The sequence below is a fragment of the Halichoerus grypus genome, chromosome 14, assembly GCF_964656455.1.
Source record: "Halichoerus grypus chromosome 14, mHalGry1.hap1.1, whole genome shotgun sequence".
NCBI classification, from domain to species: Eukaryota; Metazoa; Chordata; class Mammalia; order Carnivora; family Phocidae; genus Halichoerus; species Halichoerus grypus.
In genome coordinates this window covers 61,351,904-61,379,311 of record NC_135725.1, presented here as the reverse complement: position 1 = coordinate 61,379,311, position 27,408 = coordinate 61,351,904, and the positions used below count along the sequence as shown (strand labels likewise).

General features: G+C 40.0%; 1 protein-coding gene across 5 annotated transcripts in view; it reads right to left on the bottom strand.

Moving 5' to 3' along the window:
* TDRD7 (tudor domain containing 7) overlaps positions 1–27,408 on the bottom strand; it is a 75,937-nt gene that overhangs the window by 23,282 nt on the left and 25,247 nt on the right. For 4 of the 5 annotated variants that reach the window (XM_078061492.1, XM_036100520.2, XM_036100523.2 and 1 more), the window contains 6 exons: positions 25,815–25,888; positions 23,313–23,530; positions 10,591–11,177; positions 6,969–7,155; positions 2,554–2,665; positions 809–1,011 (listed from right to left, as the gene is read on the bottom strand). In XM_078061492.1, coding sequence (XP_077917618.1) covers positions 809–1,011; positions 2,554–2,665; positions 6,969–7,155; positions 10,591–11,177; positions 23,313–23,530; positions 25,815–25,888 — 1,381 coding nt within the window. The remainder of the gene's footprint in view (positions 1–808; positions 1,012–2,553; positions 2,666–6,968; positions 7,156–10,590; positions 11,178–23,312; positions 23,531–25,814; positions 25,889–27,408) is intronic. The other variant, XM_078061494.1, reaches the window with a different exon arrangement.

The window sequence follows — 27,408 nt, the reverse complement described above, 5'->3', positions numbered from 1 at the left end:
CATTGGGTCAGGCACAAAGTAGACAGTTTACATACATTAACTTATTACCGCATTTCATTACCTTAAAGGCTAAGAACATCTTTCATTTTGGTTTATTTTCCCCCCATTAATTTAGAGAAATCATTATTACATAAAACATATTTTTGCAACATTAATGGAAATGAAAATAAAAAACTCTCACAAAATCAATCCCATTATCAGCCTACTTTCTAACCTATGTTTATCGGCCACGTGAGTTTTAGTAATTTTTAAAAGTTATAATCATAGTAAAGCCTTAATTTTGGCCATTTTTTTAGTCAAACCATAATATAAAGACAATTCACTGTTGTTCTACCTATTAAACAAATGTTTTCCCAGTGTTGCCACAAAGTCTTTACAATGACCATTTTTAACATCCTATTCTTCAGAGTGGCTGTTCTATAATTTATTTAAAGATTTCCTTCTTTGAAGAAATTTGTGTTTTTCACATTTTAAAACTGTAAAAGCTAACAATTTAATAAACATCTTCATGGATCTAATTTTCCCTTCTTTTGTATTATCCGCCCCTATTATCTTTGCAAAATAATTTCATATAAACTACAATTTTAGTGTAGAAACTGGAATATAAAATGAAAACCCAATTCTTAATAATGACTGCTTATGTTCTGGCCTTATTTCCCCCCCTTCAAGCACCCCCCTACCTTTTTTCCCTCCATACACAGGTGATCTGTCCCTATCTATTGCTAGTCTAAAATTTGTAACATTCTTTTCCAATAACTTTCTTCCCTACAGTATGTGTAACAGATGACTATAGTGGTCACCGTGCTACCTGAAGGTGAGCCTCCAGAGACTTGTCGCAGATCGCCTTTAAGCAGGTGGCATTAATATTGACGTCATCTTCTCCTGAGGTGTCATATAGGACAACAAGCGGGATATCCGCTTTTTCAAGTATTTCCACTGCAAAGATCTTTCCACAAGTTAAAGATTCAACCACCTTTACTAAATCAGGATCATCACTTAAAACTTCCAACCCTAAAAAAGATTGAATATTTTAATTTCTACTTAATTAGCAGAATCATTTTAAGATGGAATGGGTTTGTTCTGGCCACTTATTATAATTGTGATTCTACTACAAAATTCTTACAAAATTTTCTAGGGAAGTGTTGTTTTACAATCTTCTTCACATTACCCATCCTTAGGTCTTAAAATACATATTATAGTGTGAATGCCCTTTTAAATGATTACACAAAGGCAGGCAATCTTAAAACAAAAAGAAAAGTTGATGACCTATCAGAATTTGTACCTCAGGACAATGGCCTTCACTTATTATATACAAACACATATTCAAACCAAAAAGACTAGTATATATAAGAAGCTATCAATCAGTTATGTCTGCCAGTCATGTATTTGTAATGTTTTTCCTAAAAATCTACCCTTGACCTTTTTCATTTTTTCTAATTAAATAGACAATTATTCATATAAAATGAACATGCATACATTGGAAATTTATAAAATCACTTTTTTCCTTATTTCTTGTTAAGTACACCATGATGATTCTGAGTATACCAAAGAACTTTGTGATTTATCAAAGAAGGATTAAATTGTATTTAACACAATATGGGTATTAGGCGAGTTTTATTATAGTCTCATCACTCTTTAAATTCTTTGAAAATTGTAATTCTATGTAGCATATACATGATAACTCTAAGTTATTCTATTAAACTAATTAAAACTAGCTCATCATTTCCCCAATGGTGCTATAAGGTCCATTTCTGTATTCCTCCCCTTGAAATCCATAGCACAAGTTCACAGACTCCCTCTGGGCTACCTTTCTCTTGTTCTCATTCTGTTCTCTAGACACGTAACGTTACAGCTTTTACCAAACCTCTCATTTCAGCATCCTAAATCTTGGCTTATGTTCTTGATATGTTCTTTCAAAACTAGCTCCCAGGGGTTTGTAACAGGCTTCTAACATTACTTCAGATTTATCGCACAGACAGAGCCATACCCAGCTCGTCTGATAGATGCATCCTTGCTGAGAAGGAGGTATTTCTGTGGGCTAATTTTCATGAAAGAACGGCGATCATTTTCTGAATCTAGCTCAGGCTCTCCTGGCATGATGCTTACACACTCCCATGTCTTTCCTCGTATGAACATGGCCACTGCATCCTCCATGGTTGGAGGTTATCCCTACCATGTCACTCGCACACATGTGCCGGAGACGCACAAGGTGTGTTACTTGCTAATGAGCAGCACCCAGAGCCCACCTCAGTGGGAAAGAAGTGGAGAGTCCAGGTCAAACAACAGGATTCAGACTGATCAAACCCCATGATACAGGGGCTCTAGCATTGTTGCTAGGGCAGTTAGAACAACAACAAAACCTTTAAGATGGCCAATACACATTTTTATAATAAAATATATATAATATAAAATAAAATAAAACATTAAAACATATTTACAATGATCACATCTTATAAAGAGGACATTAAGAACATTTTAGGATTTAACTACCCAAAAGTACAGTGGTAATAATGTATCAAAGTGGAGAGAACTTTAAAAAAAAGTTCCTCTTACCTGCTAGCTTACACTTTGTAGCTTGGAATGAGAGTGAACAGAACTTTGGGTTCAATTTGTATGCTTTGCTCTTTTCAATATTTTCACTAAAACCATAGTCAACATAGCATACCTGATGATAACAGAAACATCATTTAGGTTCAAATAAAAAAAAATTTTTTTTAAAGATTTTATTTATTTATTTGACAGAGAGAGACATAGCGAGAGAGGGAACACAAGCAGGGGGACTGGCAGAGGGAGAAGCAGGCTTCCCGCCGAGCAGGGAGCCCGATGTGGGGCTCGATCCCAGGACCCTGGGATCATGACCTGAGCTGAAGGCAGACGCCCAATGACTGAGCCACCCAGGCACCCCCAAATAAAATTTTTTTATCCTCACTTCTTAAAAAACATCTGACACATTTAACTAGTTGCATTTATTTCATAATCAGCATGTTAAGTGGCACCAGACTGCCTGGAAAATGCCAAGGGTGGTGCCCCTGACAGCCCAGAAGAGAAAGGCTAGGGCTGGGAGCAGGGAAGCCAGGCCTCCTGACTCCAGGCCCCACTCCGCTTGGCCAGTGGGAAGAACGAGGGAAGACTGCTGAACTCAGACGCCTTCGTGCCAGCTTCTCAGCAGCATCACCGTCTGGTCCTGCCAGCCCTGACTGCCCCCGTCCTTTCGTTATAACATAAGGGGATGCCCGCCTCACCGTATTCTTACTCGATTTACATACTTCCACTAAGGATGCGCATCCTTAGACACCAGTAGTTGTTTCTAGAGAGGGCATCGCCCATAGAGGGTACTGATCAGATTCGAAATCCCCAAAACAGCACTTGCGGTGGCCTACTCCCAGCAACTATGCTTCGAGGGACCAAGCTGCTTTCTGTCAATGACAACAGTGATGTCATGGCTAGATGACAGGGAATGCGACACTGTAAAAATAGGTACATCTGGTTCGTTTCTTTTCAGTGGTGCAAAGCTGGGTTAGGCCTTCGGCCAGCTCAGCAAAAGGCCCCAAATCTGCTGGACAGAGCTCTGTGTTTGCAGAAACCTGCATGACTCTTCCTCACCATTAGCACAGATCATTAAGAGCCTGGATGTTACTTCTGGAGTATTAATAACACCTTAAATTGGAAAGGACTATACAAACAAAGCCTCTTTCTTTTTTTGAGAAAAATAAAATCTAGAAACACTGAGCTGTGGTTTAAATGATAACTATAGGATGATAACTAAGAATCTGAGGGAAGGTATTGAAAACCTAGTATGCTTCTCTAATTCAAACAGATGACATTATTAAAACAAAGCAACCACCAAAACCAGAGCAAAGGCATGGCTAAGAAATACCGAGTAGCACAGGGCCAGGTGCTTTCAAGTCCTGTAGAAAAATTAAGTCCACAGGCCAGCTTCTTAGTACCTAGATTACGGTACTAAACATACAAAACAGAAATTCTCCCCAGCAGAGAATCAAAGGGAAAAAAGAAGAGATGCAGAGAACGCGAACACCCTTCCAGACCACCTGATAACTGGGTGTGTGGGACCTGTATGTCCCATGCCGGAGACAATCACCTCCCAGAATCTCTATCCTGACTCAATGCTCCCATAGGCTGAGATCTCTGGTGGGGCTCCCATAGCACGCGGCCAGCCATTTAAATTTAGGGGCCCATTTCTCCAGTCCCTGATCAGCACCCCTGCTTCCTCCCCAGAGGCCTCAGGAGTCAGGAGCAGTCCTTTCCTTTAATAGCTATCACCACCTACAACTTGGACTCTGCTCTTCCCGGACCTAGAATGGAGATAACATGGTCTAACAACAGGACATAATACGTGAAATCATCATTCCTGGGAAATTCAGAATGTATTCCTAGCATCAAGAGACTAAAGAATAAGTGCTCCAAAATCTTCAAAGGGTTTCTGCAATGTTTGGAGCTTGTTCTTTTGTCTTTCTTTCTTTCTGAATCAAATACCATATATTTGTATGGCAGCTGCAGTTTACAAAACACCTGTTCAGGGACTGAGCGTTTGACTTGCCCCACACTCTGCCCTGTGTCCTTTGCTCTGTGAGGACTGAGTGGGGTTTCTCTCCCCAATGCCCTGGGATCAGCACAAGCAGGCTCACAGTCCTGGCATCCAGCCCCAGGTGATTCCTGGTTCTCTGGCACCATCAAGTGGCCACAGATCTCCCCGCACCCCGTGAGAGAGAAGCGGCAGACCGCACCCACTTCAGGGCATGACTTCATCCTCCTGTTTCCCATTCTCACCAGGGATCTGACAAGTGGAAAGCAAGGAGGGAATTGTACTCGCTGTCGGGCATAGCACAGTTCGAGAGGAGTAAGACTTGCTAAGTAGCTGGGGTTTCTCCAGATAAGGGGGGAGCTGCATGTCTGTCTGCTTCATGGGGCCGTGGGGAGCCAGCTCAGGCCAGAATTGCTCCGACCACTGCTGTGTGAGAGCTTAGGACTGTACAGCATACTGAGGCACCCCTGAACCCCCAACACTCTCAGCAGCCACGCCACGGCGAGCGCTCCCTCCCCACCAGACACTTGCTCCTTCTGGCTTTCACGACCCTGCCCTCCTGGTTTTTACTTCTTCTTTAGCCATTCTTAAGATTGTGTGAAAGGTCTTCTTTCCCAGAGGAGGTTCCAGTGAAGACAGGGTCTCTCGATCGGAGTGTTTTCACCCAGGGAAGGGCATTTGAGACACAGAGAAGGGAATGGAAGGACTTGAGCAAGGGCACGGGACATTCGCAGGCAGAAACAGGACTAGGGCCAAGCTGCTAATCACACTGTGGTCCCCACTGGTTCAGTTCCCTGCTTGGTCCTTAGCTTTTTCCAGATTTTTTTCAGACTTTATCCACATATAATTTATATTGAATGAAAAATGCCCATTTAAAGTATACAGTTTGCTGGATTTTGACAAATGTATGTACCCATATAATGACCACCCTAATCAAGATACAGATCACATCCACCACTCCAAAAAGGTCCCCCTTACCCCTTTCCAGTTAAGCCCCCTCCACCTCCTGTCCCAGGCAACCACTGATCTGATTCCTATCACTACAGATGAATTTTACCTGTTCTTAGACATCATTTACTTGGAATCATACAGGATAACTCTTTTATATCTGGCTTCTCTAACTTGCACAGTCTGTGGGTTTTATCCACATGACTGTTTTCAGTAATTCATTCCTTTTTATTGTTGAATAGTATTCCATTATATGAATAAACTACAATTTGCTTATACATTCACCAACTGGTAAGCATTTGGGTTGTTTCCAGTTGGGACTCTTAATAATAAAGCTGCTACAAACATGTATACAAGCTTTTTTGTGGACCTATGTTTTCACTTCTCTTGTGAAATACTTAGGGTCATGTGGTAAGTTTAACTTTATAAGAAACTGCCAAAGTTCCAATTTTCAGATTTTTAAAGTCAGGTCCATTGCTCAAAAATTGGAGCTTTGTAGATTTAGTTAAGGAATTTCCTAAATCTCTCTGTGAATGGCCAAGGATGGCTAGGTGGTTAGGGTGAGCTTGCCCCTGGAGAGGGTCAGGGCCTCTACTACGGAACCATCTGGGTAAGAAACAGCAAGCATCCCTTTCTGACCCTCCTGACACTGTTCTTGGGGTCAGGGGTTTCAGGGGAGAGTACCTGATGGACCTAAGCTCAGGTTCAGAGAGCACTATTTGTACTCTGGGACACAAAAAGGGTTATTTGCCAGGGACTGACATCACCACAATAAATACGTTTCAAATTATGGGACAGAGGCTGCAGAAATAGAAGTGTTTCCCTGCTTGCAAAACCTAGACAAAACTGCGCCTTGAGAGTGAGCGAGTTCTCCTTCTCAGTTTGCACTGAGGGAAAGAAAACAGGCCATGCGGCAGAGGCTGACCGCCATGAACATGGCCAAGTCTGGAAGTCTTGGAGCCTGCTGATGGAAGAGACTGGCAAAAGAATCCTCTGACCTCTCCAAGAGGACCATGAGGGCAACACTCGGACAGCTCTTGGGCCACGACCCGAGCCCTGTTCACGGTTCTCCTCCACTGGCTGCAGAAGAGGGGAGAGGAAGAATGTCATGTCCTCTGACCTGTATGCTTCCCTGACTCCAGAGTGCTGACCTGGATAGGAAGCCCACGGAGCTCTGATCACTGTTTATTATATATCTCCTGGGAATGGAAATAAAGGCCTTTCCCTGATTATATCACGGATTCTGAATACTACCATGGAGAAGACTTTTATTTTTTTTTTTTAACTAAAACTCTGAGATAGTATGACTACCACTGACTTAAAACCTGACAGGGTTAATCTTTTACAGATACTATCTTGTCAACTTCTGGAAAAAACTAAACACAGTTAGGAAGGACACAATATTAGAAGTAACACTTACATTTGAAAAATAATGTGTTTGTCTTTATAACGCTATGACAAAGTAAACAGTACTTGCCTTTATTTTGTTCTCTTCCGTTGAGATGATTTGTGCCCGTAACCAAGCGTCCTCCTCTGCATTTACAGCCAGTAACTGCCCGACATGCACAGTCTGGACTGGAGTAACCTTAGGGTTCTTACTGTAATACTCCTTCATCTCATCTTCCATTAATTCCTGAGCAGCAGAATAGTCTTTGCCCACATACCTGAATTAATTAAAGGAAGAGAACACAGATGAAGCAACCCAGGAGGAGGGAAACCGTAGGAGTTCATTAACGTTACTCTGTTTTTTTCCCACGGCCATCTTTGGTTCCAGTCTCAGACTTGGCTTATACCAACAGGTAAGAGAACGTATATTTAGTAAACATTTCTGTCTTGATAAAGGAAAATGTAATATTGTGGAGCTCATGCAAAATAAGACCAGGTCAAACCCAGCAGAGCAAATGCTTGGCAACAGTCCAGACAGCTAGAGGATGTCACAGTAAGCAGTCAGGGAAACTACAGGGAGGACGAGGCTGAGAAAAGATTCAAGGGAAGGGAAGAAAGGAGATACGGTGGAAAATGGAGATGCCAGTGCAGGCTAGATTAGCAAGAGTGGACTTAAGGTTTTGACTAAGGCTGCTGGAAGTCTTTGTAGATTACTAAGAGAATCTAGTTGACAGGTTTGCCCTGAGGCTGGGTTTGAACAAGATTCAAGCTCTGAAAACAAATGAAATTTTAATAGAGAAAAGCAAAGCCTTAAAAACACTAAACATGACTATGTGACAACCCATCCTCCTGGCTTACTGAACAAATTTGAACAAATTACCACAAAATGTTGAGTTTTGATACCCTTTAAGAGATGATATCTTCTAGTTAAATCTCTCTTAAATTATATGCTTTCTGAGCAGTCTTTTTCAGGATACGGCCTATCCCCTTCTACAACTTTCTGCTGTGGAAACTGCAGTCACCTTGTTCCAGTTTATGTTACCAAAACACACTATTTCCCTTTCTCCCACAAACAGGCTTTGTCTTCTTGCCCATCAGTGCTCAGGGACAATTCCATCAAAGCCCTCCTTCCTGGATGTAAACTCCAGCAAAACCAATTTGGGCGCCTGTAGCAGGAACTGTCCAGGCCATAGGAGGCAGCCTTTTTGGCTGGAAGCTATGCTGACCACGGAGATGGGGACGTGCCACAAACACACTGCCCTTTGCATTGTTCCAGCTTTTACCCAGGGCCCAAGTGGTCCCATAGAGCTTTAAGAAACTATTCCTTTGGGAATGTTCTCATGCATTCTTAGTAACTATCAGCAGGACAGAACATAGCCTATTCAACCTATTTGTTATGCGAGGTAAAAAAGCTTTAAAAGGTCCTACACAATATGGAAAGAATGCCTCTTCTGAGGCAATGGCTATTTTAAAACCAAATATGACATGGACATTATTTACTCTAGAAGCCAAAGAAGCCTTGTCACACTCTATGGGTTCTGCTGACTGAGCTCTGCAAACGCGAAGGGTCCGCCAGCAGTACAGCTGCACTCGGCTCCGTAGTCCCCGGGGGTCTGCGGCTCCGCCTAAGGGCCCAGGCCCGCGACCTGCACTCTCCCGGGCCTCCTGTTAGTGCTGCTACAGCCCTGGGAGCCCAACGGGCCAAGGCCTGCTCAGCACGGGCACCTGCTAGGGAGGACGAGGAGGGGGGAGAGAAGCAGCGTGAAATCTGCTCTCTACGGCAAGCAGTAGAGAAGAGTGGCCACACAGCTTGGGTGGGGATGAGATTACGGTTGGTTTGATGCTGGGCAGTGGCAAGAATGACCTCCTGCCTTGTCCCCAAATTACCTGAGCAAGTGGGCAAAGAATGACATGTAGGCCAATTTGGGTATGCTGTAAGTACAAAGCTTTACAAAGTTAATTTCTGAAACCGGAGACAAGGGATTCCCATACTTGATCGGAGGATTCTGCTACGACACATCCTCAAACCCTTTATGAGTCACAGGCCAGTTTCTAGAGCCTACTGTCTGCCTCGGTGAAGATGTAAATATATAAGATAGGGCTCAGCCCAGCTGGAATCTACTAAGTCTCTGGGACTGGGGCAGGGGGGGAGGGGGATGCCAATGACCTAGGGTCAACCTAACAGCACACATCACCCCTTGTGCTTGCTGGCTGCCAGCCACTGTGCTGAACAGGTAGAATACTGACTCCAGGATTCAAATTTGTACTGGAGAAAGGGATCTAAACAATCTGAGGACCTGGATCTAATCATCCTGAAGTAGATTAGAACCTTTTCACTAAACTCCTGGACCTGATCCAGATTCCTACCAACCCTTGGTAAGAACACCAGAAATCACATGATCTGTCTAGCTCAGTGCCAGGTGCTTGGTCTGACAACAGAACCAACAACTAATAGTAACAGACACCAAAGGATCCTGCCAAGGAGGCAGATTTAGATTTCTTTCTAATGCTAAATGGTAGAAGTCAGCAATGTGCTCCTCAGCATTCTTCCTCTACCTCAATTTTTTAGTGAACCACAGTGGGATCCCTAACCCTCAACAACCCATTTACCTCTTCAGGCCATACCACATGTTAGAATAAAAGCTTTATTCATTTCCTCCCTCTGTACCAAACAAGACCTGTCTAAAGCTTCTGTATGTTCAAATGGAAGAACTTGATGTTTCTTATCTGTTCTTTCACTGAAGGAATTGGTAATTTTTTTGTGGTCTTTCCTTAGGCATTCCCAGTTTAGCTATGATTCTCTGGAGAAATAACAGCCCAAACCATATGGATGTTTTGGTTGAAGAAGCCGGATACTATTCTGATTCAGCCTTTTCCTTTTCTGTCCACAAGCACACTCTAGACAGGTGCCTCCAGAGATCCAACTATACCGCTTCCCATTCTTGATCCTGAGTCAGAAACTACAAATTATAGTCTTTCAGTATCTTCTATGTATTCCATATTTTCTCCAAAAGTCCACATCAAGTGCCTGGACCTGGACCATTTTTTTAATTCCAGGTATCACCAGCCACTTTGGCAATGACTGTTATCAAAAGGACCAAGTAACCAGAGTACTTTTGGCTCCAAGGGCTAATCTGTTGTATTATACTAGGTAAGCAGTGCTTAGCTATTCTGACTTTTATGGAATGCTACATTGTCCCAGATTAAATAGTATTACCTACCCAGTGGGTGACTTACTTTTTCTATGGATTAGGTATTGCTTTTGACATAGTTATCATTATGCTTTCAACATAGATTTTGTTTCACATTCAGACCATACTACCATTCCAATTTTTAAAACCATTAGTTATCTTTTCTCACAAGAACAAATGTATATTTAACAAATCTAACAAATATTAAGAATACATGCAGAGATTGATTTTTTTTTAAGTACTTTGATTTCAAGATGCTCACTGTCTACTGGGAGAGACAAATGTACATATATAATTATAATGTGGAAGAAATAAAAATTAATCTAAGAGATACAAACACAAAAAGTTCTGGCAGTTAGGAGAAATGTGCAAGATATGAAAACAAGAATTATTATTATACTTCATTATAATTCTACAGAACTAAGAATATACTATTCTTCCTCAACTCCCAGTACCCGTGGGAAGAATAGCCAAGCGACAACAGTACACCAGGGTCCTAAGGAATTAGAAAATAAAACCCACCTGATAACCACTTCGTTTGTGTTGCTCAGTTCAACCACCAGTACTGATGGGGATGCCTCAGTTGGAATGATTAATGGAGGAACTGTTGTATTCTCCACAAAGGTATCAGCACTTTTGGCAATGTTTTCTTCTATCTGCAAATACTCTTGTTCAATCATAGACTTGATATCATAATCACCATGTGTTTGCCCTGCATCCTTCAGGATTTTGTCAGTGGGCAATGGAAGTTTAGCATAGAGAATGGCCTTCTGGGGATTTCCAGAAATGTAGTCTATGGTGCATACATCAGAAAGCGAGGCAAGATTTTTTAAGGCATCCTCAGGGAATTTCACTTTGTACATGTCCTCAAAGGCTTTGGGGAGGGCACTGGCCCAAAGACCACTTGAGTATTTCGCCAGCAGCTCTGAAACTTTCTCTTTAAAGTCTCCTGGCATAACTACTGGACACCCTTTTAATGGTGGTATTTGCTTTGGAGCAGGTAGTGGGGATGGAGGCACTTTTTCACCATCCAGTTCACTTCTCAAAAGCTGCTTTCTCTTAGCTGGATAAAGAAGTAAATCTTGACCACCACTGCAAGGTTTTTCCACCTGAAATTTTTAAATAAAGCAAATGACAGATATCTCAATGGCTATAAACAACCTGAAAACACATTAATGCATTTTAAATGAGAACAACACTGTTCTCAAATTAATCAAGAGAACAAAAAAGTGTACATTTTACTCTTCTCAACTACTAAGATTTAATGCATTTCTTTCATCTACAAATAACATCATGAGCCACATTTCAGAAATCAACAGGGAAATAAAACAGCATTAATTTCCCTTATGGGGCATCTGGCCTCCAACAAACTTATGAAATCATGAGAGTTTCTGCCCTGTAAACCACACATCTCATTCGGTTCTGTCAAATCCAAAGCAACAGCTTACAAAAATCAACTGAATACAAGGTGGGATGAAGCTGTGAAAAGGTTATCAGAACTGTCAGGAATAAACCATTGGGAAGAAAGCTAGGAAATATTTAGACAAAACTGAAGCCCTAGCTGTTTTTCTTCTTCTTGCAGTATCCTGAGAAAACCCTTAACTTTCCATTATTTAGAAAAAGACCCTCCAGAGATAAGGTGCAGTTTTTACAACAACTAAAGTAGAAAGCTAAAAACTGCCCCTCCAAAGAACAAGGGATAAAAATGCCTGGCATTTGTATGTCATCCAATCTCTAATTTTTATCTGTATAACATTTCTGAGAGGCATGGCTCGATGGCATCTCTTTGTATAAGAGAAGAAAGAGAAATTGATGTATGGCACTATTTTTTCCAAGTTTTAAGCCTTTATATTATTAGGCCAGGGGTTAGCGAACTACAAGCTGCAGCCCAATGCAGCTCACCACCTGCTTTTGCCTTGCCTGTGAGCTAATAATGACTTTTATATTTTTAAATGGTTGAAAAAAATCAGAAGAATTATTTTGTGAGGTGAAGATGATATGATATGCAGTGTACATAAAGATTTGTTGGGACACAGCCATGCCCATTTGTTTAGGCGTTGCGTTTGCCTGCTTTTGCCCTTCAAGAGCAGAGTCAAGCAGTTGTGCCAGACGGTGGGTAACAATGACAGAGCTGTTGGCCCACAAAACTGAAAATATTTACTACCTGGCTCTTTATTTAAAAAAAAGTTTCTCAACTTTTGATTAGACTGAAGTTAGCATTCCCAACCCTCTAAAATGTTCCTTATTTGTCAGATCCTATTCAGCTATCCCTCAGTTGTAATTTAAGCCCTTGGAAGAGCATTCCAGACCACTAAGGTAATAATACAAGCTTGTAAGAAGTCCTCCTTCTCCTAAGAAGAAGAGAATATTAAAGTATGCTTCAGTTTTGTCTAAAAATTTCCTAGCTTTCTTCCCAATGGTTTATTCCCGACAGCTCAGCTTGTTAGTAAAGAACATTGACTTCATTTATTCATTTTCTATATAATGCCTAGGAAGAAAGAATCTAAATACGTATATATAAAGAAGATATTGTCTTGTTACCCAAGGAGAGCTTTAAAAAGTCAAGAGACATAGTCAATTTAATATTAAAATAGACTGCTTTTAGTCTGACTATATATTCTAGATGATACATGAGGAAGATGAATATTAACACAAGTATAAAACATTAGGTTTTCCTCCTCACATTCTTCTGCCAAGGTGTGTTTAAGTTTTGAGGACTGGGGGAAAAGTCCATGACAGAAAAACCTCAAGCATCAATGAAAGTAGAGGCAACTGAGTCCATGGTTAGCATCTGCTGGATTCCTGGTCATCCTTGGTAAACTCCTGCTGACACCTTGTGACCCTCTGGATGGCACATTATATGATAGCCACAATTTATGTCCCTAATTTTAAACCGTAGGGATATAAATATTTGGAAAACTCCTCATTCTGCTCTCAGTGGTCTCGAGATTCGTGTTTTTAAATCTGGAATCTTAAAATGCCAATCTTCACTGTGCTTTAAGACACTTAATAAGATAAAAGAACACAGTATCCAGAGAAGGTTTAAGAAACATACTTTTGGAGCAAAGGGAGAAATAAAATAGAATTCTATGTAAATTATTCACTTGTCATATAGAATCCCAATTCAGGTAATCCTAGATCTAGACATGACTGTCCACATCGAAAGCCAGCTGAGCCTTCTGGGCCCACCTTCATTCTTTGCCTACAGACCTCTTCTCAACCTTTTGCAACACCTTCTCTGAAGTGGATGGTAGAAACTAATTGCAGTGGAATTTCTTATTTATCTAAAACAACTCTCACAAGCCCCATGCCCCAAATGTCCACATGGCTTCTTCTAACTCAAAAGAGGGTAAGATGGGTTCTTCAGCTTTATGATCATTTTCTATCCAGTGAGTGAATTGGAACATGAGATACTTCAATGTTTGTTTAACAGTCTCCCCCACTCCCAGCCCTGAAGCTTCCATTCCCACCTGTGCTTTAGATGTGATCAGGACCAATTACCTAACAATGCACTTTAACAAACCTCTAGACATGATCTCTAAATATGGCCAGCATATTGAGTTCTTCTAACTAGGAATTACTATCTTAACAGAAGTTTATGAATATTACGGCCACTTAGGGGAAACAGAATTCCCTTTCTTTTCTGATCTTTATTTCAGAATAATGCTAAGAGATCATCTGGAATTAGTAAATTTCCAGGACTGTGTCTACAATAGTTAAGTCAAGCTTTTCCAGTCAGCCTATAGATTTTTGACCAATAAGTTTATCCAAATTCTAAACAACAGTCAAATAACTGGACAGATTTCTTTCCCCAGCAGTTTCATTTATTTTTTAAAGGTTTAAAAAGATTTTATTTGAGAGCGAGTGAGTGAGAGAGAGAGCATGAGCGGGGTAAGGGGCAGAAGGAGAAGCAGACTCCCCACTGAGCAGGGAGCTCGATGTGGGGCTCGACCCTGGGACTCTGGGATCATGACCTGAGCTGAAGGCGATGCTTAACTGAATGAGCCACCCAGATGCCCTAGCAGCAGTCTCATTTTACTGTTATTGTTTAAAGTAGATAGCCACCCCCAACCCCAAATGACTAGTTCCTTGAACTGTAGGCATTTTCCAGTGTGCTTCTTCCTTAATCTCAAGAGGTTTGGTTATAAACCTAAACTCCACTTTGTTCTCAAGTAATTTGGCCTCTTTAAATTCAAATCAGTATTTGCTAAGGTTAAACACAGGCCTGACTTTAGGAACTGAACCTGACACTAACCAGAGCTGAATGAGATGTCCTTCAACATGTAAGGCAAATATTCGTGGATAAGCTTAGTGATATGGATAATGTCTGGTCCATATAATTTCTAAGCAATCTTTGGAGACTGGCTGAAGGGTTACTGAATTCAAAGGGAAAAATAATGAAACTCATATTTTTCAAGTTAAAAAAACGTAAAACAAATGTAATTTTTTTCAACTGAAACTTTGTTTTAAAATTTTCACGAAAATTTGTTTTTCTCATTCAACAGTGATTGCTACCTATCCTCCACAAAATGTGTCTTTGTCTCTAATTATCTGGTAAATAGGCTTACAAAAGATACCTACCACTCTATCCCCAGCTTACAACAATCTCCCCAAAGATAAGGAATTGCTATAATGTGGGTTACAGTGTGGTGTCCATTATTCACTGTGCTCTGGTGCATCTAACCAGATTGTCATGTGATCGCCTGTCACATCCCCCAAGTAGAAAGTTTTCTTCTAGCCTTCACAAATGACCAAGGTAAGTCAACAGCCACTTGAAATGTGGCTTTTATTATATACTTAGTATGATAATCAGCAGCTCATCATTTCAGTTATCTCTTATAAGGGCGCTTTTCACCTTCTCTAGTCTACCTGATCCAGATACATACCTGAGGAGGGAGTCATGGGCCTTCTCTTCTGTAGGAGAAGATTCAAGGTCATAATCCTACCATTTTCCTCCATGTTTTCTTTGTTTTGTGGCTATACACTTTTTTTTTTTTTTTGGCTTTGGATATCCACTCAAAAAACTACCAGTCCAATGACCGGGAAGTGGCATGACCTGGAACTCCACATCTTCACTCACTCCACCTCACCCTCACCCCCAACAGGAGAGACAGGTAGGTAACATAGAAAATTAACTCTCTACACCATGGAGTTTAAACCACCTCCTTTGGTACTCATCAGAAAATTCTGGTATCTAATATGCCTTAGACTTTTTATCCCCATAAGTTTATTATATTTAGTTTGATTTCTGCCTCATTTGGAATTGCAGTGAAATACTTCTCTCTCACACCCCTCTGGGATTTCTTAAGTTTAGAGTAGACATATTAGGTTTGGCATATGTGAGGCCCAAGGATTTCAAACGTCAATTTCTTCAGGAGCCCAGTTTGTTCACACAAATGTCTTTATTCTACGCACCTAGAAACTTTCTTCTTCTTAATTCTAGAGGTCTTTACTTCTTCCTTTCTAATTTTACCTGTAAACTTAAATTCCTGAAGCCCAACTCCTTTGAGTCTATGGAAGGCTCATCTGCTAACTCTGCAGCATGAGCTACTGAGGTAAACTTACTGTCTCTCGTGGAATTAGAATTTTCTTTGGGATTCTCTAATAGAATTGGTATTGTCCAATTAAATTAAAAAGTTTTCTAAAACAGTTGTATGGGTCTCATCCAGTCACAGTTTTGTTTCCATTGTGGTTCTTTGTGTTGAAGCTTTAAGTTCTTCTTCTTTTTTAAGATTTCATTTATTTATTATTTGTGAGAGTGAGAGAGAGAGAAAGAATGCAAGAGAGCACAAGCAGCAGAGAGGGAGAAGCAGGCTTCCCGCTGAGCAGGGATCCTGATGTGGGGCTCGATCCCAGGACCCTGAGATCATGACCAGAGCCGAAGGCAGCCACTTGACCAACTGAACCACCCAGGTGCCCCTGATGCTTTAAGTTCTAAATTTCATTTTATGTGGTCACCATCCAATACAAACCGGAGACAGTACAGTAAAATCACATTTACCTGGAGGCCTGCTTCTGAGCAATCCAAGCATTAGAAAGGTTTTGAACTCAAAAAGAAACCAATTTAAAAACTCAATTTCAGCAGTGAATAAAAGACCCCTAAGTACCTTGCAACAGTGAAAACATCAAAGAGTTACTGACCAGAAGCTAGTACTCTATGATTAGCCAGTTCACAGAAAGAAGGATTGACTGGTTGATGACCTCCCTAAGAGCTCAGTCTTTTTGTACTAAAACTGAGAAGTTCTGGAAAAGTCAGACCACTGAGAGAGATGAGAAAATGGTGCCCAATGGCACCATTGGGCCACAGTGAAGACAAACTGATAGGTTGGGAGCCGAAGCCCATAAGGGCAGTGGGTGGGGCATATACTACATGCAGGGAAATAGAGAGATGAGCTAACCCACATATCTCCATGTCCCACGCCACCGACAACTGCCACCCTATCTGCAGCAGTTTACCAATACTAGTGATGCCGAGCCCAAGATACTCAGAAACAGTTACAATTTTTAGTTGCTTCTGTTTAAGAAGTACAAATGTTTGTGGCATACTCCACAGAGATTTAAATCAAAGATAAAGGTAAAAAGTGCCTGTAGAGGGTAACCCCTGAGTGTTTACAAACCGTCTGCTCAGAAAAACTCTCTCCACCATCTTGGATGAGCAGTTTTATAGACTGTATACAATTTAAGGCTCATACTCTCTTTCACCTCTCACCCCTTTTTCCTAGTAAGGACTTTTTACTGATGCTGACTGCAACTATTTATATTAGGATAGACTTCAAGTCATTTTGCTTCAGCGTGTCCAAGGTCAGGCTCTTGCTCAGTTTCCTTCAGCAAGACGATGGCATCTTCTGGTTAAATGTGTGCAGAGCTTTTGGGGATGATCCTCGCTGGCGGCTGTGGCTTTCACTGTGCCTTCTAGGCTAAGTAGGTACTCTAGGCATGCCCTCATTACCTTTGGTGGGGGCGGGGGGGTGTGCCCCTAAGATAACAGAAACTCATCTCATCTTGGAGTTTCGATTCCTTTGACTTCAGTCATCTACTCTCCTTATCTTTTTTCAATTTAAATTTTTGTTCTTCCATTAGCTTTTCCTCTATCTTCACTGAGATAAGTTCCTTTGTAGAGCTTGCTGGGCATATCTCTGGTTTGCTGGTGGTTATAACCTGCTTTAATTTAAGCTGGGCTGCCCCTCAAAAAATAATGGCCTTTTTCCTAAATAGCTGCTATGTGTCTGATACTGCATGGCAGCTGCTTTTTATAGTTTGTCCCACTTCACTCAACAACCCTATGCGATGGATAGAGTCGCATTTTAGAACACAGTGGGGGCCCTGAGAGGATGATTTGTACACTGAAAGTAATATAGCTAAGAGATGGCAAGGCAAACACAGAACTCCAAAGCCCAAATTCTTCCTATCCTACTCAAGCGCCCTATGGGCAGTTGCTCTGTTTCACGTCCCAGCACAGCAACATCATACACAACATCTCTGATCTCATTTCGCCACAGTGCTAGTCTTTCTTCTATTCAGATGTTCACTGAAATGAAATTTAAAATTAAAATTAAACTGTTTCAATGTGTTCATCACATATTTTTTTTTTTTATTGGTGAAGGATTAGAAAAGAAATTGGATTCCAATTAGATATTATGGCTATACTTTGACGCCCTCAGTTTATCTTTTCACTGCTGCTTCTGCTGGCGGTGCTATGTAGATGGTATCCACACTATTAAATCTGAGGATGCATCACTGCTGTTTGATTTATGTTCACTTCCTTAGAAATTCAAGTTGTTCAGCTTTAGCCCAGAAATATCCAGGCTTTAAAAAAGGGCAGTTCATGTTGCATGGGCTAACAGGTGGCTTTATTATCTTATACAATTATTTACCACAATTAAAGAAAAATTCCTGAACATCCAAAAATATAAAAACATATCTTTGTAAGTGGCAGAACTGCCGTCGCCTCCTATGATATTATGGAGATTACTGTATTGATGCAATTCAGAACTTCAAGAATTTTTAGAGTCTGAGTTATTAGAGTACTCAACAATGTAAAGTGCAGTGATTTCTAAGGGGTAGGGAAATGACATTTAACAAAAATACAGATTAATAGTAAACAACTTTCTGTAAAAGCATGAATAATTAGTACAATTGGGCAGTTTTATCATCGCTCACATTTTATGTTCTAGAATTTCATGCTCTCATTCACAAAATGTTATATTCATAATTAAGGCCTGATGTGCCTCCAGCACAACTCAGAACATTGCCCCAGCTATCCCGAAGCGGCCCTGTGCTCTTCCTCTAGGTCTCTGAGGCAGGGCGGAAATCCTTCTCAGCTGAGCGCATGTGGTCCTGTCCGGCTCTAAGAGAGCCCACCAGCTCTCTGTGCAGTGTCAGGTAAGGCATTAAATAAAGATACATATTCTGGCTCACGTGGGAATGGAGAGGTTTCTCTACCCATACTGCAGAGAGTGGAGAATGTCAACAAAATCTCTGGTGTTCAACAGTCATTGTCGTAAGATTTGGAATTTTACTAGAAATCAAAGTCTGCCAGAAGCTCTGGATCCTGGGTGACCTCCTGGTGTGGGGTATGTGCTAAGTTCCCACCAGATGATGACTCTTTCACAAAGTGACCTCTAGCTTCTGCTTGCCTCTTGAGTTTCTTCTTGAGCCACTCTCTCCTTATTGAAATTCTTTCAGTTTTCCTGAAAAAGTTTGTTTTTCTTTCCATCTCAGGGCTCTGGCACAAGCTGCCTCCTTTGCCTGCTTACTTCAGCTCACCTGTCAGGTTTCAGTGAGTAGGCACCTCCTCCAGGAAGTTTTTCTTGACTCATCATCCTAAGTTGTTTACACATTTCCTTAACACCCTGCACTTCTTCAGCACAGTCACAGGCTTACCATTATTTGTTCAATGTTTATTTTCTCCATTGGACAGTAAGTGCCATAAGGGCAAGGACCATGTCTGTCTTGTTTACCGTTATCCTTAGCACCCAGGGCAGCGTCTGGCTCATAGAAGCATTTTTTTTAAAAATGTATTTGACAGAGACCGAGCACAAGCAGGGGGAGCAGCGGCAGAGGCAGAGGGAGAAGCAGGCTCCCCACCGAGCAGGAAGCCTGATGCAGGACTCGATCCCAGGACTCCAGGATCATGACCCGAGCCGAAGGCAGGCGCTTTAACGACTGAGCCACCCAGGCACCCTCATAGAAGCATTTTATAAATCCTAGCTAAACACAGCAGTTAAGAAGAACATTAATAAGACCAGCATTCTAGAACAGCTAAGAGGTGTTACTGTCCTCCTCCTGGGACTAAGTGGGAATTCTTAGGCTCAGTATCCTTGGGCTAGAGATCTACCATCTCGGGCTCTTTGCCTTTTCACGACAGCTTCTGCACTATTTCCACTTCCCTCACAAGTTGCCTAGGAACCCTATGCAACGGGTTCATCACTGTGAACATGACTATATGCTCTTTAGCTTTCAAAACTCAGTCCACATTTTGTTGTTGGAGAGATCCAAAGGTTAAGAACAACAGAGTCAAAGCATCCTTCTGCCTGCATCAGAAAGTAATCCAATACCCTTGTGAAGTGGCTTATAGCACATAGCTGATTAGAACCTCCATGAAAGTACAATTTCAGAGCTGCTCCTTGGCCCCAGAAGCTTATGTTGCCCATTCTGATATTCAAATGGAAATACCTGCAGGTGGCTATCTCTGAATCTGTCAAGTACATATGGTGTATCCATTGTGTATAGGTATAAATGGGTGATTTTGCCTTCATAACTCTATTTTTCAATCTTTTTTATGTAGAATGTTTTATATGATTGGGGGAGAGAGAGCACTTTTTTAGGAAAATAGGGAAATATGCCACACTTGGGTTTCTTCTTCAGTTTCACAAGGAGCTATATAGAGTGATACACACTACCAAATCTCCCTTACTCGGAATTTTCTATGCTGCATTTGAGAATGTCCTCACCTGTAATAGCATCGGCCCCGGGCATGCTATCAGCATTTCTGCTTTTCAGTAAGGTGAAAAGCAAGAAGTCAGAAGAAAGGGAAAACAACCATGGTATAACTGTTTAAAACTGTCTAAAAATAACCATGGTGTAATTGTTTAAAACTGTATACCAGCAGGCTGTTAAAAATATTCAGAGGTTATAAGAAAACAGTTTTGAAAAGATTAATAGACATCAATAAGACTGGCAGTTTTTGGCATCCTAGACACAATGCTTTAACACTAAGCAAATTCTCATCCCTAATAATTTATAGTGATTGCATCTGGAACAGTCCTACTCAAAGCTGAGAGACACAGAATATAGATAAGAAAGGTATATTCTATGTCTGTTTCACGTTCTACCCTCACTGCCTGAACATTATTATGCAACAAAGATGAATTTGAACAACCAAAAAATAAAAAGTCAGTTGTTTCAGCACCCGAAATTTAGTAAGAAACCCTTCATTTTAGGTAAAGTTTTAACATCAAAGATATACTCTCTCACCTACAATCCTAGCAAGAGAAATTTTGGAGTTTTGCAGACATATAGTTAGGAAAGATGAAAATTTCTCCCCAAAAGCCATAAATTAAGCTACACAGACACTAGTAGTTATCATGGAGTATAAAATAAAACAACCAGAAACAATAATACATTAGGATCTGTGGAGTTAATTTTTAAAAATTTACTCCAAAGACAACTTTTTTTTAACCAAAGCTTTAAAGTGAGTTATATGTGTATCCTGACAAACAAGGGCTCTTAGTTCATTGAAGATATGCTATACGTTTATGACTGTCTATATAGATTTAAAAAATAAAAGAGCCATAAGCATTCGGAAAGGGGCTCCAGGCCCTGCACCTCTAAATTGAGCAGCCTGGTGAAACATCCAAAGTCCCCTCAAGATGAGGGAACCCTGAGGGGGCACATCAATGCTGCTAAACCTGCAGCCAAGGAGAAAACTCTCCCTAGGAAGGAGTAAAAATGGAATGAAATGAACGGCAACCAACAGGAATTCCCATTATAAGAGCAAACCCTATATTCCACATAAATCAGGGGTAACATAGTCCGTAAACATTCCTGACTTTATAAATAAGGCAACAGCCTATTTCCAGAGTTTGCTATGTCTTCCTGTTTTCCCACTTTCCACTGTGTAATATGACACGTGACATGGCCCTAAGGCGTTCTTGGCATCTACAGCAGTGACTGGTACCTGCAGGGGCACGGTAAATCATGTATGAACAAATGGTCGGATGAATGAACGAATGACACTTGCCGGGAAAGTGACTGGGACTCGAATGGGTGTCAGTGACCTGAAGGAAAAAGTGGTTACAAAAATACATGCTGTCTTCAGGCCAGGTGTTTAGAAAAAGAGAGTGGCTTGTGCTTTACCCAACAAGGTCGGGGGCCAAAATATATATTAAATTAGATAAATGAAAGCCCTCTATCAAACAAAAGCATATATATATATTTAATTCTGCAAGCTTAGAAGCCCCAAGTAGCTGCTAATGCTGCCATTTAAAATAGTTACATCGTTGAATATACACTACGTAAATGAAAACATTAAGAAACATCTAATAGTTACTTTAGTTTAAGAATCTAATTGTCTCATTTTTCCAAAGAAGACATCCAAATGGCCAACAGACACATGAAAAAGTGTTCAATATCGCTCGGCATCAGGGAAATCCAAATCAAAACCTCAGTGAGATACCACCTCACACCAGTCAGAATGGCTAAAATTAACAAGTCAGGAAATGACAGATGTTGGCGGGGATGCGGAGAAAGGGGAACCCTCCTACACTGTTGGTGGGAATGCAAGCTGGTGCAGCCACTCTGGAAAACAGTATGGAGGTTCCTCAAAAAGTTGAAAATAGAGCTACCATATGATCCAGCAATTGCACTCCTGGGTATTTACCCCAAAGATACAAAAGTAGGGACCCGAAAGGCTACGCGCACCCCGATGTTTATAGCAGCAATGTCCACAATAGCCAAACTGTGGAAAGAGCCAAGATGTCCATCAACAGATGAATGGATAAAGAAGATGTGGTATATATATACAATGGAATATTATGCAGCCATCAAAAGGAATAAGATCTTGCCATTTGCAACGACGTGGATGGAACTGGAGGGTATTATGCTGAGCGAAATAAGTCAAACAGAGAAAGACATGTATCATATGACCTCACTGATATGAGGAATTCTTAATCTCAGGAAACAAACTGAGGGTTGCTGGAGTGGGGGGTGGGGTGGGAGGGATGGGGTGACTGGGTGATGGACACTGGGGAGGGTATGTGTTCTGGTGAGCGCTGTGAATTGTGCAAGACTGTTGAATCTCAGATCTGTACCTCTGAAACAAATAATGCAATATATGTTAAGAAAGAAAAAAAGAAGAAGAAGAATGTAGCAGCAGGGGAAGAATGAAGGGGGGGAAATCGGAGGGGGAGAAGAACCATGAGAGACAATGGACTCTGAAAAACAAACTGAGGGTTCTAGAGGGGAGGGGGTTGGAAGGATGGGTTAGCCTGGTGATGGGTATTGAGGAGGGCACGTTCTGCATGGAGCACTGGGTGTTATGCACAAACAATAAATCATGGAACACTATATCTAAAACTAATGATGTAATGTATGGGGATTAACATAACAATAAAAAAATTAAAAAAAAAAAAGAATCTAATTGTCTCTATTGCTGGCTGAACTAGGATTTCTAATAAACTATTCTGATCCATCATTTTATTATAATAATAGACTCTCAAGTAGAAACAGGTATAGAAATTGATGTCAGTTCACTTGTCCAATTTTTTCCTCCAAAGAAGTTTGTAAACATTTTAAATCACAACCCTGTATTAATTTAAAAATTAAAATAAGGTACTCTATAAACAGCCAAAATAATAAGCCTGTAAAATTTGAAGCTAATAAAGTTTTATTACCAGTTAGTTCAACTTACAAAAACGGCAAAGTTAGCAGCATCTACTGGAAGCAGTTCAATACAAAATGATATACATATTAGCACATATTAAATGCACGTAAAAATAATTTAAAACAAAATATATAAAAATAGCAATCACAATGCACATAGCCCTCAATCTTGACATACTTCTATAAATAAGAACTGATATCTCTAAGGTTAACTGATGTTAACCTTAGAGATAAATATTAATGAAGCAATATTATGTCAAGTGCTTCATGCTCCCGGGGTAAAGGTGATATGACTAATAACTCAAAATCTGAAAGTGGGGCAGGGAGGAGGCATCAGAAGGGAGGAAGAAGGAGAAACGTACCGTGCAAATATGAGGCCAGTGTTCAAATTGTTGTAAAATTCCTTGATTAAGTTCTTCTTTATATAACTCTTTGTAAAAATGTGGAAGCTTAGATATCCAAATGCCATTGTTATGCTTGTTTAGTATTTCCTTTATGCGGTTTTGAACCTCATCCATCTTATAAGTGTAAGAGGCAGGAGGCGTGACATTTGGTTTTTCAACAGTCTGATTTAAATTATCTTTAAATTAAAAAAATGATAGAATTAGCCAGAAGGCTTAACATTTTAGATTATCCCCATTACCTAGTATTTGTGTCATTAGGCTTGGTTATACTTCAGGCTTATGGGGGTCAAGGGACTTAGAAGCAAGCAGGATTAGGCCAAGCAGGACTATGACAACTTCATTCTAAATTTTAACTCTGAAATGACCAGTAGGCTCAACAGTCACCCACAGAGGGAACCTGCTCCCTTTATGTTACAAGGATGCTTCCTAATTTAATTTAAACATCAGGATGATCTTGCCTTGTAAAGAATAATGAAATTTATTATTTAACCAATCATTTCCTAAGTGCAACTAAGAAAGGTTAAATTTTAGACAATATCGGTGTATATGAAATGCTTAAAGTTATATTCCACAAAGCATTAGGATAATGCCTTAATTGTAAGATCAAGGAACGTTTTATAGAAAATAAAAAATTGTCTAGGTTTTAAAATATAATTTTCTGCTTTATTAATGAGAAAAATAATTCAGCAATACACAGAAGTTCAAAAATTGATCCACCTACAGTAATCATCCTAGCCTCAGTTTATAAACTAAATAAAAGCTCTGGTACCCACAGATATCTACTAATTTGCTTTTATTTCCTCAATCCAAATCATTTATCTTTTATAAGTGAATTTTTATAAAGTTTTAGCTAGCTCTCTTTACTCACACTTATTTTTTATTTAAAACTTAGAATGCCTGAGCCAACATCCTAGACAATAAAGAAATTCGAGTGTCCACTACAGCTGACAGTTCTGGTATTTTAAGAACAATGAAATTCATTTCAAACCTCTTCTAAATTTCCCTGGGACACAGATTAGAGTGTTAAAGATTACCATCTACAAGCAAAATATGTTCATATTTTAATCAGACAGTATTTCTACCGGGATTCAGCAAATTTTGTTCTATTTTAAACTGGCAGGTAGAGAGATACACAGACTAGTTTGGGAATGCTGGCCTCTGAGGATGCCAGGAAGCCAAAGGGTGAGTGGTTCCTTGAGGATGGCTAGATGCTGACTTTGCTTTATCAACCACAGGGCACGAGACTTAATTTGGCTCAGCAAACAAATGAGTCCACGATGTCCATATAAAGGCATTACTAATTTATTTAGGTTCTTCCCAGATAATGATACAAAAGGACCAGGAATAAGGAAAAGATGAGCTTCTGAGAACTGGCCAGACCTCCCGTAAAGAGAGAGTGTCAGAACTGATGTAAGATTGGAGTCTCTGCTAAATGCACCTCTTCTGTAGGGCCACTGGGAGTCTCCTAAACTTGTGTGCCTTTTGTTAAACAAATCAAGGGAGTAATCTGTTTTATAACAGGTAGGAGAGACTGTGTTTAAGTGTGTATATATCAGCTGCCAGGTGAACTGCAGTCCTCCTGAAACAAGTCCTCATGGTTCTGTAGAAAAAAGCTTATTCTAATTGAAAAGGATTTACAGTCTCTAAAGGGTATACAACTTTACTGAGTAAGCCATGTTTCAGAAAATGCCTGTGTAACAGTAATTGATATAAACAGAAATCATATTATTCAGTTAATTTCCATAAGAAATACCAGAGATGTGTTCTTACGGAAAAAATTTTGACTCACTAAGAATCACACTTAAAGCAGCAAATCATTTAAAATCACACTTAAATTTCTTGCTACATAAATACTGATTTTGAAACACTGTGTCCCTCAGGTGGGTCTATGAGTAGGGAATGTATACTTTGGTTGGAGAAGACAAGAAAACGAGTGTGTGCATTTTTAATCTGCAGATTCTTTGACTTTATTATATTTCTTACAGTTTTCTTAACAGCCCTTTTGGATTTTATAACCCAAGGAATCATTTATATTCGTACTTAGATGCTTAGTGGTCATTGCACACGGTTTAGGGTCCAAGGCTTTTAAATGGTGGAGTATCTGAAACCACTTTATGAGTTGAAGTCCCATATTTACGTACTTTAAATCTTACCCTCTAATGAGTGAGAGCGTGACAAGGGACACAAGTATCTCTGCAGGTGACACACGGAAGTGAAACAGAATTGGCCTGATGTGAGGAAGGCCTGTGTCAGAATAATGATATCTCTGGAGGTATTATTTTCTCTTTAGATCACCTCATGTCATGATTTAAAGAAATGAGGAAAGAGGGGAAGAGAGATATATTCCGAGTAGGATAAGGTGAGAGCAAATGTGAAAAACCACCATCAGATATTTTTCTTAGGGGCTCTGAGGCTCCAGAAGCCAAAAGGTATCATGAAGATAATGTTTAGAAAACATACCACTCATTTCCTTAGCACAGGTTCTTGAGAGATGCATCTGAAAAGGTGGTGGAAGGGATGCCTTTGGGCTAAACCTAAGGTGTTAAAAAAAAAAAAAGTAAGTTAAAATTCTAATAGCAAAATCTATGCCAAGTTTTAAACACCACTTTTCATTTAAAGTCTCTGCAGCACTGAACAGCAAAACAAGTCAGAATATTTCAAAATGAGCAAAAATGAAAATGATACCTGGTATTAGCTCTCATGTTTCATACTCACCCAGAGAAAAATGTGTTAAAAGCTAAATTTATTTTTTAAAATTTTAATGTAGTTATGTTTACTAGTCTTTTTATTATGGTTTTCACTTTTAGCATTTTTCTTTTTTTTTATTATGTTCAATTAGCCAACATATAATACATCAGTAGTTTTTGATGCAGGGTTCAACAATTCATTAGTTACGTATAACACCCAGTGCTCATCACCACATGTGCCGTCCTTAATACCGGGTGATGGGTATTAAAAGCTAAATTTAAACTAGAACTTTAAAAGAACTTGGAAGTTAGATTTCCAAGTACTCACCTTTAAGGGACTAGCTGTACAAAGTAAAAAAAAAAAAAAATCATGCAGAGAATAAGCAGTTGAACATGAAGAATATTTTGGAATATAACTAAAAAATGAAGGACTTCCATCACCAGATACTATAATGAGTTATAAAGTGGCAACATTTATAATCTTTGAGCAGATAAGTAAAATGATACAGAGCTTAGAAACACTCAATTTACATTGTATCTGAGCATATGAGAAAAGTGGCATTCCAAACCACAGAGGGGATTGTTCAAATAACAAATTAGAAAAGAAGAAACATAGATTCCCCACATCTCATACCCTCCCCCAAATAATTTTTATATAAATTATATTGGATATATGTAGGAAGATTTTTCCAAATAGGAGGACAAAGAAACCACACACACACACACACACACACCCCATTTGTGTTCATGTCAGTCTCCCTCACTAGACTCCAAGTGTCTAATGACCTGTTTCCAGTGCCTAGGGCAGTGTTTGGTATAGGCAAGGGAGAGTGAATGTTGTATAGTGAATAAGATGACTGAATGAATCAATGACTGCATCTTGCCCAACAGTGGGTATGGGACTAGAGTGGGTGACAATGACACAGTACATCCAATTTTTGGATGGTATGGAATACTCTAAAAATGAGACCAATTCTTTGGAATGGAGCACATCTCATAATATTTTAATTGTATAATAAATTATTAAATGGTAGACTACCAATACAATTTACTTACTATATGATGGTATGCAACTATAAGAGCATCATATTTATGTATTAATGCATCTGGGTAATAACAGAAGATGCCAAAACATATCCAACTCCTACTTATGCGGAACTGGTAGGGAGACAGCACTCTTTTCCCTTGCACCAGACCATAAAAATGTAAATTGGAACCTTTCCCTGCTCTGAGTCTGCTTTGAGGGCTCTAGCAGCAGGCAGAGGGTTATGAGCAAAGAGAGAGCATAGAGAGATTATGGCAAGGAGAGCTATGGTTCAAGCATGGGTAGGTCTGATGGACAGGAAAGAAAACAGTTGACATAGCAA